The sequence below is a fragment of the Cricetulus griseus genome, chromosome 3 (assembly GCF_003668045.3).
Source record: "Cricetulus griseus strain 17A/GY chromosome 3, alternate assembly CriGri-PICRH-1.0, whole genome shotgun sequence".
Classification (NCBI taxonomy): Eukaryota; Metazoa; Chordata; class Mammalia; order Rodentia; family Cricetidae; genus Cricetulus; species Cricetulus griseus.
This window is the reverse complement of record NC_048596.1, coordinates 39,409,919-39,422,360: the sequence shown is the minus strand read 5'-3', so window position 1 is coordinate 39,422,360 and position 12,442 is coordinate 39,409,919. Positions and strand designations below refer to the sequence as shown.

At 42.5% G+C, this 12,442-nt stretch overlaps 1 protein-coding gene across 6 annotated transcripts in view; it reads left to right on the top strand.

The window, feature by feature from the left end:
- Cemip2 (cell migration inducing hyaluronidase 2) overlaps positions 1-12,442 on the top strand; it is an 87,706-nt gene that overhangs the window by 37,354 nt on the left and 37,910 nt on the right. For all 6 annotated transcript variants that reach the window (XM_027406529.2, XM_027406526.2, XM_027406527.2 and 3 more), the window contains 5 exons: positions 1,595-1,804; positions 2,068-2,273; positions 2,407-2,476; positions 7,829-7,957; positions 10,828-10,916. In XM_027406529.2, the coding sequence (XP_027262330.1) occupies positions 1,595-1,804; positions 2,068-2,273; positions 2,407-2,476; positions 7,829-7,957; positions 10,828-10,916 (704 nt within the window). The remainder of the gene's footprint in view (positions 1-1,594; positions 1,805-2,067; positions 2,274-2,406; positions 2,477-7,828; positions 7,958-10,827; positions 10,917-12,442) is intronic.

Sequence of the window (12,442 nt, the reverse complement as noted above, 5' to 3'; positions counted from 1 at the left end):
ACTAATATGCACAATCAAAATCTGGTTCTATAAAAATTATGTGTGCAGATTTTTATTCTGGAGAACAACAAGCAGTTACTATATGGTGACAGTATTCTATGTGCCTAGTTATTGGGTCTCATCCAGTTTTGACTACGAGTGTCTGAGCTCTCTTTCTGTGTTGGGTAAACTTTGATTATTAGCTTTGCTTCTGGCTTCTGGCTCTCTGGCTTCAGAAATGCCTATTCAGTATTACTGCTTTATTTTCAGTTGTGTGATTGAAAATCCAGTTCTTGAAGATACTGAGGTTGCTCCAACTTTGCATCACAGGGGAGCCCCACCCCCCATAGGGGAGTTTTAAAGAGAGCTTTCACCCTCTAAACATTGGTAATGATTTAGAAATAAGTAGCTATCCAGCTGTGCTGGAGGATATAGAGATGAAAGAAAATAAGACTCTGAATGACCAAAATATAGACAGCCTCTGTTCTGGTTTAATAATTATCGTGGTTTTATTATGAGTGCATTTAGTAGTCACTACATTCCAAAGTTAGAATGTTGATCTTTTTCACCGTGGAGGATGGTCTGTGGTTATGGAGATGAAGTGCATTTTCAGATTCTGGTCTCCTTAGTTCAACAGTGGTTTTGTCATGTTGTAATATTACTGACACTGTTGAGTCTTATTACACGTGTATTTGAACAAAATACACAGGCAGGTGTAATGGTGCTCACCTGTCATTCCTAGGGCTTGCTAGGCCAAGGTAGGAGAATTCCGGTAAGGATGATGATGAGGCCAGCCTGAGCTACATATTGAGTACCAGGCCAGCCAGGACTACATAGGATTCATTGAGGAATGAAACAAAACAAACCCAACCCTACCCCACAACTCCCTATGCTACCCTGTCCCACCCCTCACCCCCAGAATGCAGTTTGTGATTTTCTTTGTTTCATTTTTCCTTGTTTCTGATTAGAAGTTAGTTCATGGCTCCAGTAGTGAACAGCATTTACTACTGTTTTCCCCTTTCACGGTACTGGGAATCAAACTGGGGGCCTCACACAATGCAATCAAACACTACTACTGAGCTATAGCTCTAGCGCCCAAAGTGCTGAGTTATTAATGAGGTAATGAGGATCTGGTAAAACACAAAAGGAAAAGATATGTTCTTATCTTATTGGTGTATGTATGTTTATGTGGAGTGAAGGTGTGTGTGTGTGTGTGTGTGTGTGTGTGTGTGTTTTACATGTTTGTGGAGGCCAGAAATCATCCTTGAGGGTTGTCCCTCAGGGTTGTCCACCTTGATTTTGAGACAGGGTCTCACTGGGACCTAGGACTCACCAGTTAGGCTAGATGGGCTGGCAGGGAAGCCCCACGAATCTGTGTCATATCTGCCTCCTCAGTTCTGGGATCACAAACATTTACATCCCTTCTCAAGCTCTTTACACAGGGCTGGAGACTGTACTCAAGCTCTTACACTTGCATAGCAAGCATTCTACCCCAAAATGTTGTAAGATGTTTCCTCCATAGACATCTTTCGTTTAAACAATATAGATGCATACTTGCTGCTTCTTTCTCGTCTTGAAAAGGTTTCCACTTGATTTGGAATACTTTGCCTTGTAGATAGAGAAGAATTTCACTTCAGTCCATCTTTCTTATGTGGAATTGAAACACATGGGCCAGCAGCACCTGGGACGCTATCCTGTGCATTTTCATCTGTGCGGAGATGTGGATTCTAAAGGAGGGTACAGCCCGCCAACGTCCGTGGCTGGCCTGTCTATTCATCATAGCTTTTCAAGGTGCATCACTGTGCATGGGACCAATGGCTTGCTAGTAAGTAGTCTCACCTTGCCCTGACGTGCAACAGCTGTTATTGAAATGTTAGCTCTCCTTGATTCTCGTGACTCCTCCATCTTACACAAGTAAACTGTCTGACCACATGCCATGCTTTAACCTGCTCTTACCGAAGATTCTGGGTTTTCAGCTGTAGAAGCCTAGTCTTTTTTAAAATCACTTACATTGTCTAATACAATCACTTTTCATGGAAGCCCCTAAAGTCTTGTGTCCAATGACATTCTGCACCTACATTTCTGCAGATCAAAGACACCATTGGATTTGATGCACTAGGCCATTGCTTCTTTTTGGAAGATGGTGTTGAACAGAGGAATATTTTGTTCCACAACCTGGGGCTTCTTACCAAGCCAGGAACTCTCCTCCCCACGGACAGGAACAGTTCCATGTGCACCATTATGCGTGATGGGGTGTTTGGAAACTACGTTCCTGTGCCTACCACAGACTGTATGTGAGTAATTACTGGACAGGGAGTTGTGTGGTGGTCAAGGCCTTTGAATTTTGGGGAAGCTGTTTCTGGGGAGACTTTAGTGGACAGAGTTTTTGTGAAGAATGTTTCAGTTATCTTCAACAATGCCTTGCAGGGCTGTTTCAACTTTCTGGATTGCCCACCCCAACAATCATCTGATCAATAATGCAGCTGCAGGCTCCCAGGTAAATGATACTTTTTTGGGTGTCTTCATGTGAGTGACTGCTCTGGCTTGTATGGGTGGGGCCTTTGTAATGAAAGCATGTTACTGTTTTCTGGTTCTGCTTGTCTAATTGAGAGTGAGCTACTGAGGTGGTTCTTCCATTCCTCTAAATCCTTGCCAGTTAGGAGCTTCTGTCTAGAGAGGACGACAAATGAAAGAACAGAGGTGAGCTGTTCTTCAGGAGTGGAGCCTCTCCAGGATGGATTGGTAGTGTGTTATATGTGATCTTTCTGGTTTCTCGTGTTTATATCTTTGGTGGACAAGCACCACATCACTTCATCTCTAGTGCTTACGAAAAAAGAAAGCCTTGCCATGTTCCATGTCTTTATGGGAATGAGTCAGTGTGTAGAATAACACTGTGCCATTCTGGCCAAGGAACACTTCTTTTTGGTAAGTGTAGGAGTTAGTTACATCTTGATAAGGCAGCTAAAACCTCAGCTACAATTTGTTTAAGATAGACAAATAGGCACATATACACACAAGAGAACAATTTCTTTTTCTTTCTTTCTTTCTTTCTTTCTTTCTTTCTTTCTTTCTTTCTTTCTTTCTTTCTTTCTTTCTTTCCAATCTTATTTTACATATCAATCCCCTGTTCCCTCTTCCTTCCATCCTCCCATGCCCCCCATGGACCCCCCAACCCACCTCCCCACCCACGCCCCAATGATAATGAGGCCTTCCATGGGAGATCAAAGTCTGTCACATCATTTGGGGGAGGACCTAGGCCCTCCTCCCTGTATCTGTGCTGAAATACTATCCCTCCATAGGGAATGGGCTCCCAAAGTCCATTTGTGTGCTAGGGATAAATACTGGTTCCACTGTTAGAGGCCTCCTAACTGGCACCCATATTCAGAGGGCTTGGTTCGGTCCAATGCTGGTTCCCCAGCTTTGCGACTAGGGTCCCTGGGCTCTCACTTGGTCAGGTCAGCTGTTTGTGTAGGTTTCTCCAACACGGTCTTGACTCCTTTGCTCATCCCTCCTCCTGCTCTACAACTGGATTCCAGGAGTATGGTTCAGTGCTTAGCTGTGGGTGCCTGTTTCTTCTTCGAACAGCTATTGGATGAAGGCTCTAGGAATGGTAACCAAGGTAGTCATCAGTCTCATTATAGGGGAAGGACATCAAAGGCATCCTTTCCACTACTGCCTATATCTTAGTTGGGGTCATCTTTGTGGATGTCCAAATATTTCCCTAGTGCCAGATTTCTCTTTAGACCTATACTGGTTCCCTCTATTAAGGTATCTCTTTTCTTGCTCTCCTCTATTTCTCCCCTGACTCAGTCTTCCTGATCCCTCATGTCCTCCTCCCCTCTCCTCTTCTCCTTTTCTCTTTTTCCTACCCCCCTTTCCTATCATCCCCCCCCATGTGCTCCCAATTTACTCAGGAGTTCTTGTTCCTTTCCCCTTCTTTGGGGGACCATGTATTTCTCTCTTAGGGTCTTCCTTGTTTCCTAGTTTCTCTGGTGGTGTGGATTGTAGGCTGGTAGTCCTTTGCTCTATGTCTAATATCCATATATGAGTGAGTACATACCATGCTTGGTGTTGGCACAAAAATAGACAGGTATACCAATGGAATGGAATTGAAGATTGAGAAATTAACCCACACACCTATGAACACCTGATTTTTGACAAAGCAGCTAAAATTAAATTACACAATGGAAAAAAGAAAGCATCTTCAACAAATGGTGCTGGCATAACTGGAAGCGGACATGTAGAAGACTGAACATAGATCCATATCTATCGCCATGCACAAAACTTAAATCCAAATGGATCAAAGACCTCAACATAAATCCAGCCACACCAAACCTCTTAGAAGAGAAAGTGGGAGGTACCTTTGAATGAATTGGTACAGGAGACACTGTACCAGTAGCACAGACACTGAGATCGACAATTAATAAATGGGACCTCCTGAAAGTGAGAAGCTTCTGTAAGGCAAAGGACACAGTCAGTAAGACAAAACGACTGCCCATAGAATGGGAAAAGATCTTCACCAACCCCACATCTAATAGAGGCCTGATTTCTAAAATATACAAAGAACACAAGAAGCTAGTCACCAAAACACCAAACAATCCAATTAAAAAGTGGGGTACAGAACTAAATAGAGAATTTTTAATAGAGGAATCTAAAATGGCTGAAAGACACTTAAGAAAGTGCCCAACATCCTTAACCATCAGGGAAATACAAATCAAAACAGCTCTCAGATACTGTCTTACACTGGCCAGAATGGCTAAAATCAAAAACACCAATGACAATCTACGCTGGAGAGGATGTGGAGAAAGGGGAACACTTCTCCACTGCTGGTGAGAGTGGCAACTAGTACAGCCACTTTGGAAATCAGTATTTCTTGGGAAAATGGGAATCAGTCTACCTCAAAATCCAGCAATTCCACTCTTGGGCATACCCAAAGGATGTTCATTCATACAACAAGGACATATGTTCATCTATGTTCATAGCAGTGTTGTTTGTAATAGCCAGAACCTGGAAGCAACCTAGATGCCCCCTTAACTGAAGAATGGATGGAGAAAATGTGGTACATTTACACAATGGTGTATTACTCAGTGGAAAAAAACAACAAAATCTTGAAATTTATAGGCAAATGGATGGAACTGGAAGAATCCATCCTGACTGAGGTAACCCAGTCACAGGAAGAGAATAATTTCTAAGAGAAAAAAAAACAAAAACAAAAACAAAATTAGTTTTAAATGGTAGAAATTGTCCCACAGATAAACATGGGTAATTTATCCTTATAGTTGAGTGTAGTTCAAAATTACTGATTAATATAAATGAACTTTTAACAAAACTTTCAAGACTGTAACTGGGCTGAAATTTACAGTGTAGGTGTGTGAACATCCAGTTTTATGTAAATATCCATATGTATACATCACAGTTGTTCAGCCTGTTAAAAAGGACAGAGTATGGGCCATCATTTCTGAGTTGTGTGTAAGAGCGAAGCTGAAGAGAGTGTCTTCTTGAACAAACCCGGATGGAGGCATCATGGTGTAACCACTGAACCTACGCCTGTGATTGCTCTTAAAACATGAAATGTAACTTGAAGCACTCTGATATTTGAAGACTGTCTTTTGACTAGACAGACACTGGGCATTCGATGATGTCATTTTTCCATTCATCCATTCTCCATCCAGTATCTGAGGCACTTGTGTGAGCTTGTACTCAGCATTTCTTACTGGAGAGTTAGGATAGAGAGGCAAGCCTGCACCCTTGCCTGCTTTAAGTCAGCAGTCAGAGCTCTGTTTTCTCTTAGCTCTGCTAGAGGCTAGGACCGCAGAGGAGAGCAGTTGCAAATAGCTCAGAAAAGCCTGGAGCCAGACAGTGAAATGCCTCCTGATCTTGGGCCGTGTCTCAGGCATGTTCTTCCGGTCATTCCTGAAGTTTTTCTTTTCTCTCTGGAAAAAACTGCTTCTGTGAAGATAGGATTTGTCAGGGCTTTCTTCTCCTGGAGTAGGCAAAACTATTTCATTGCACCGTCCCATTGCCTTTTACAGAGCTGCTATTGCCTGTTTAGACATGACAGTGCTAGCATCAAACAGCTGCCGTATGCCTGTACATTCCTCATTCCCCAAACCCATGGCATCTTGGGAGGGCTGGCTTTGCCCTCTGCTTGCAAGGGTGTCGTCTCAAGCCTTTTCTCCAGCCCCGTTATGTTTTCTTCTCCTGTCTGAATTGCTTCCAATATGTTGAGGTGGCCAACGGTTTTTACAGAATGGTTGGTTTCTTAAGACCCATTTGTAAACTTTGATCATGGAAAAATGTTGACATTACAGTCATTTGGGTATGTAGGTGTGTATACTTTCTACACTTCATGTTTCCTCTGTGTCCCTAAAGGATTTTAGTAACAACTAACAGGATACTACATATGTCATATTTTAATTATCTTTTTTCCTCCATTAGATTGTGAATTACTTGACAATAGTCTTACTACACATCAGCATGTAGGGGGCACTAAATAAACACATGTTGAATTTGAACCAATATCTATATGTTTAAGTTTTGAAAAGCTGCTTTATCAACATTCCATAGTGTGAATTTATCCTTCAGTTTGGATTAATTATTAATTCAGTCCTAAAATAAAAAAAAATGGGAATAGGGTTAATAAGAATTTTTATTTCTGTTTTCATGTTTCACTTATGTCAGAAACTTTTAAACTGTTCTGCAGTTAGGGCCAGTAGTCCTCCAGTAAAACAGACAGGGTCCACACTGAGAGACAGCACCCTGATTCATACATGTGGTGTTTTCTCCCCCACGTTGGCACTAACTTGCCTGAGAACAGGAAGGGCATTGGAGTTGTTTGAAAGAAGCCAGTGAGCTCTGTCTGCCAGCAGACAGTTGTTTAATAGGCATGACTCATCTATTGATCAGGTTTGGAGGTAAACACAAGAAACCACATTGCTTAAAGGCTGTGTTGTCCCGGTCATACAGAAGGCAAGCAGGGCTCTCCATCTGCATAGCATTTTAGACATATAATAATGGGAAAGCTGGATTTGGGTATTTGTCAACTATGTCTTTTGTCCAATCCTGCAAGCAAACTTGTATTTGCTTTGAAAAACAACCAGATATAACTGCTTCGGGTGGGGTGGGGGGTGCTGTATAATGTGAGCAACTTTTTGCACACAATTCGGAACTTAAAACAATGGAAAACATTTGTTACAGAGTGTTTATTATTTATTTATTTATTTATTTATTGGTTTTTCGAGACAGGGATTCTCTGTGGCTTTGGAGACTGTCCTGGAACTAGCTCTTGTAGACCAGGCTGGTCTTGAACTCACAGAGATCCGCCTGCCTCTGCCTCCTGAGTGCTGGGATTAAAGGTGTGTGCCACCACCACCCGGCTGAGGGTGTTTCACATGGTAGCTTTGTAAAAACTGAGGCTTTATATACATGAAAGGACAATTTGTTTATTTTCTCTCATATTCAGAATCTAGATATAATACAAATATGTGTATATGTGACATTAAAGGAGGGGACTGCAAGGGGTCAGGAAAAAGGAGTCTATTATGGGACGAGGGGAGGCAGGACAAGGAAGAGAAGCAAGGAGGAAAGATAAGTGCCACACATTTTCTTCATAGAAAGCATGTGGATTGTACATATATAAGTGATGTCTGTGTATATAGTATCCAAGTAGAGGGAACTGTTTGTGGGGGAAAACAGGGGAGTTTGGAGGAGGGCCAGGGGTGGATGGGATGAATATGAGCAAGGTGTAGAGATCCATGCATATGAAAATGTCATAATGAAACCCGTTATTTTATACATTTTAAAAAATGTAAAAATAGTGTTTTTAATGACCTTGCCCTTTCATTTGTAGGATGCTGGAATATGGTATTTATTCCACAAGGAACCCACTGGGGAATCCAGTGGCATGCAGCTCCTGGAGAAACCAGAACTCACTCCACTGGGAATATTTTATAACAACAGGGTTCATTCAAATTTTAAGGTAGGCGTCTAACTTTTGAAGTACGGATTATGCGCACAGGGTATATTCACTGCAGTGACGGCGCCTTCCTCCTCTTGCTGCTGTGACCGTGTGGCACAGGCAGGGTAATTTATGATGAGCAGATGTTCACTTGGCTCAGGGTTCTGTTGGCTGGAACTCCTAATCTAGGGCCAGCATCTGTTAAGGGCTGGTCTCTAGTCACAAAATCCCAAGACACAGCCTACACTTGCATATGTGATCTGTGTGAATCTAACAGACTGGCTCATCAGTCCTTTTCTCTCTTGTCCTTGGTTTCTGCCCGTCTGCCTGCCCCCTTCACTCTTTCTCACCTTCCTGTCTTCAGTGTCAGGTTTCTGGCATCATACACATTAGGGGGTACATGTCTGGGGCTTGAGACCCTGGCTTTGCTTCTCTCTGCTTCTCTCCACAGTGCTCCTTGAGTGCCTTTTGGCCACTTACTACTACCAAGTATTTAAATGGCGAAATACCATTTAAGAACATTGCACTTAATTTAAGTCACCTAAAGAAACTCCCGTTTGTGTGGTAATTGTCATTCACCCCTCCCTTCCATCATGATGAATATTTTGTTGGCTCATTTCCTGCTCACAAGTCACTTTAATCTTTTTTATTGTATATGTAATCCTTAGGTCTTTGGCTGTGATATGACTCATATCACAGTTCAGTGAACATTTCCATGCATGACTATCAGAGGATCCTTTAAAACACATCTCAGTGTTGGGGTTAGAGAGATGGTTTAGTAGGGAAGGTGCTTATTGTGCAAGCATACGGACCTGAGTTGGGATCCGAGCACCTGTCAAAAAGCTGGATGTGGCTGTGTGCACCTCTAAGCCCAGAGCTGTTGTAAGCAGAGATAAAAGCGTGGCTGGGGCTTGCTGGCTACCAGCCCAGTTCCAGGTTCAACAAGAGATCCTGTCTCAAAAGAATAAAGTGAGGAGTGATAGACTTGATACTCTTCTCTGACCTCCATACATGTGCACACAGGGTCACCTGCCACGCCCCCCCCCCCCCAGATGTGCACATATAACACCCAGTCACCCAAATCTAAGTATTAGGAAAAACTTTGGCTTACTTGAAGAACTGAGAGAAGAAAAAACTTCTGTGTTTTCTGTGAGATGGGTAACTGACTAAGGCTAATATTTGGAAAATAGCGTCTCATAGGGACAAATCGTTAATTTGTAAAAAAATTACATTTGTGATATGAAAACTAAGTCTCATAAAGTCTTAGTGTCATATGACATGACAATATGCACTTGTTAATTATGAGTATTAAACCTGAGTGTATAATTAGGTTTTAATTTGTTAAACTTGGGAATGATTATGCAGAATATTTTATAACTGAAGGAAATTGAATCTTGAGTCCTGAATATGTGATCTGTGTGAATCTAACAGACTGGCTCATCAGTCCTTTTCTCTCTTGTCCTTGGTTTCTGCCTGTCTGCCTGCCCCCTTCACTCTTTCTCACCTTCCTGTCTTCAGTGTCAGGTTTCTGGGATCATACACATTAGGGGGTACATGTCTGGGGCTTGAGACCCTGGCTTTGCTTCCCTGCTTCTCTCCTGCCATGTTGGGATCACTCGTGACGAATGTACACACTTTGACCAGCCCCTGTGGCTTTGCTTGTTGAGGCTTCCTGAGGCTTTCCCTAGAGCCAGGTCATCTATGTTTATATGGCTGCTTACTGGGTTATACTTCAGTGTTTTATAGGCATATTAGAAACACATTCAATATGGAATACTTCATTTTCATGCTTGCCCTATCTCTCTATTTCTATTTCAGTGAATTAAACAACTAGTTAATTCCATGTTTGATATAATCAAAAACAACAAAACAAAACAAAACCCCAAGCTTTCCTTCTTGGCCCCAGATATTTCATCAATTATACCGTGCCTCACACTCACCTTGCCACAAGTACAGGTCATTTCATTTTCCTCCTGAATGACTGACAGCGTCTCCTAGTTCATGTCTGATCTCCTCCCTGCTGGCCCCTTTAACCAATCTTTAGTTGCAATATATTTTTCTTGTTTGTAGTATTGCTTTCAATAGATCCCCATTGTCCTACATCTTTAGTAGACCATCTTTAAAAATTGTATTTATGATACGAAAACTATCTCTAATTACTTCTTGGTGTCATATGCCATGACAGCGCATACTTATTTCATTAGCTGTAAGAGAATTAAATCTGCAGGTGTAAGTGTGTGTGTGCATGGCTAGATGTGCGCTCATCTCTTCTCTCCCTCCCTTGTTCCTGTTTGTCTGTCCTATCTAGGACTTGTTCTCTAATACTCCACGCCATCTCTTCTTTCTAGACACTTTCGTACAGACTCCTCATGTGAGTGGTTCTCTCTGGGACCTCCAGCTGCTTCGTGCTCACCCCCAGCCCATTCTTCTGCTCAGTCAGTTCCTCCTCATCTTGAGGATTTCAGCATCACATAGGAGACATGTCTGGAGTCCTCTCCCTTCCCCTAGGAAGATTCATCTCCATGCCTTTTTGCCACCAGGCTCTCCTGTTTCTTTGTCCCTATGCTTTTAGTATTTGGCCACAGCTGTTTGTTTAATTGCATGCCCCCTTGACAGTTTTTATATCAGTACACAGCAGGGAATATATTTTACTTGCTAATTAACATATAAACCATTAAGTGTACAATAGGTAAGTGTCTGTTGAATGACCAAATAAACAAGCTAACACTGTACAGGAAAACGGTTGCTTTTCACAGCACCTTTGCTTTGTGGGTCCCGGCCCCCACTCCCAGTTTCAGGTGAAATGATAAGCTCAAAGTATTTTCACACCTCATGCATGTGGATGTACCTTAGGATCTATGTTCATTTTCGAGCATTGTTGTGTATTTCAGGCTGGCTTATTTGTAGACAAAGGTGTCAAAACAACCAACTCCAGTGCTGCCGACCCAAGGGAATACCTCTGCTTGGATAACAGTGCAAGGTAGGGCAAGCTTTTCAATTTACATCCAGACTTATCCTCTCAGGGCAGAATGTTCCAATTCAAATACAAGGTGTTCTTTCTGATGGCAGCATGCGGAGATGAAGTTTTGAAAGCTCATGTAAGAGTTTTGGGAAGTTGCTTTGTTGTCTCGGTCCTGAGCGCAGGGATTTATTTATCTTAACAAAATGCCAAGGAAGTTGATGCTTTTTTCCTTTGTCATGGTGGAAACTGATGTTAGAGGGAGTTACAGGAAGAAATAGGAACAGAAGAGAGGTTAACAAAGGTTTCCCATTGGGAACAAGTCTGAGTCACTGAAAAACAAGTCAGTCCCCCCAAACCCCAGCATCTAGAATTCATGGTTAGTGGTCAAATGGAACATTGCATTGGATTTATTTCAAGGGAGTGATCCCAGATGTGATGACCGAGCTGGCTCTGGTTTTTGCTGGTAGCCTCAGGTTCACCTCCTGGCAGGCTGTGTTAGTCTCCCGTGTAACCACATAATGTGTTTGGGATGTGGGTCAGTGTTGAAGCAGGCTCTCTCGTGTGCTGCATGCCAGCCAAAGTAAACAGAACGTCTTGGGTGGAAATAAAGTGTTCTGGATAATGTGGCAACCTGAAGTCATATTCAGTAGAAACCATGAACATGCTTTTTTTTTTTTTTTCAATACCTGAAGTTTATTGAGCAGATTATGAGGTTGAATGGGTGATAGATTGCAAAGGCTTTTACTAGTCATTGGAGTCATTGGAGAGAATAATGACTGGCTCAGTTGTTAAGAGAATAAAGCAGGAACCACACTGGGGGTTGATGAATGTGACTTAATGTGCAAGGCAGGGTCTTGCTGTACATTGCTAAGATGTGAGGTCAGGAGAAAACCAGGGAAAGTGCAGTAGGTGAATCACCTATCAGGATTCTTCAAGGTCAAGTTAAGCAGGAAACCTTTGGGAGCGGTGACCAGGGAACACTTCCAAAGGCCCCAAGCAAGCACTAAGTAAACAAAACACAAGGTACGATGCACCTTGCTAGATGATCAACCTGAAATAGGAAGAAAGGAGAAGAGCTAAAGAAAAAGGAGCAAACAGATGAGAATAAAATTATGAACTAAAAAATATTGGCTGGCCTACTTTGCTTTCTGTTGCTGTAATAAAGACACCATGACCAAGCTGTGCGATGGTAGCCCATGCCTTTAACCCCAGCACTCGGGAGGTAGAGGCAGGTGGATCTCTGTGAGTTGGAGGCCAGCCTGGTCTACAGAGTGAGTTCCAGGATGGCCAAGGTAACATGGAAAAACCCTGTTTTGAAAAAATCAAAACAAAAAACCAACAGCCAAAACCAACAACAAAACCCCACCATGACCAAAAGCAACTTGGGGAGGAGAGGGTTTATTTCCACTTACAGGTTACAGTCCACATTGAAGGAAGCAGTGGCAGGAACTCAAGGCAGGAGCTTGAAGCAGAGACCCTGGAGGAATACTGTTGCTTACTGGCTCTCTCAGTTTGCTTTTTTATACAGCCTCTTACAGGCCCAG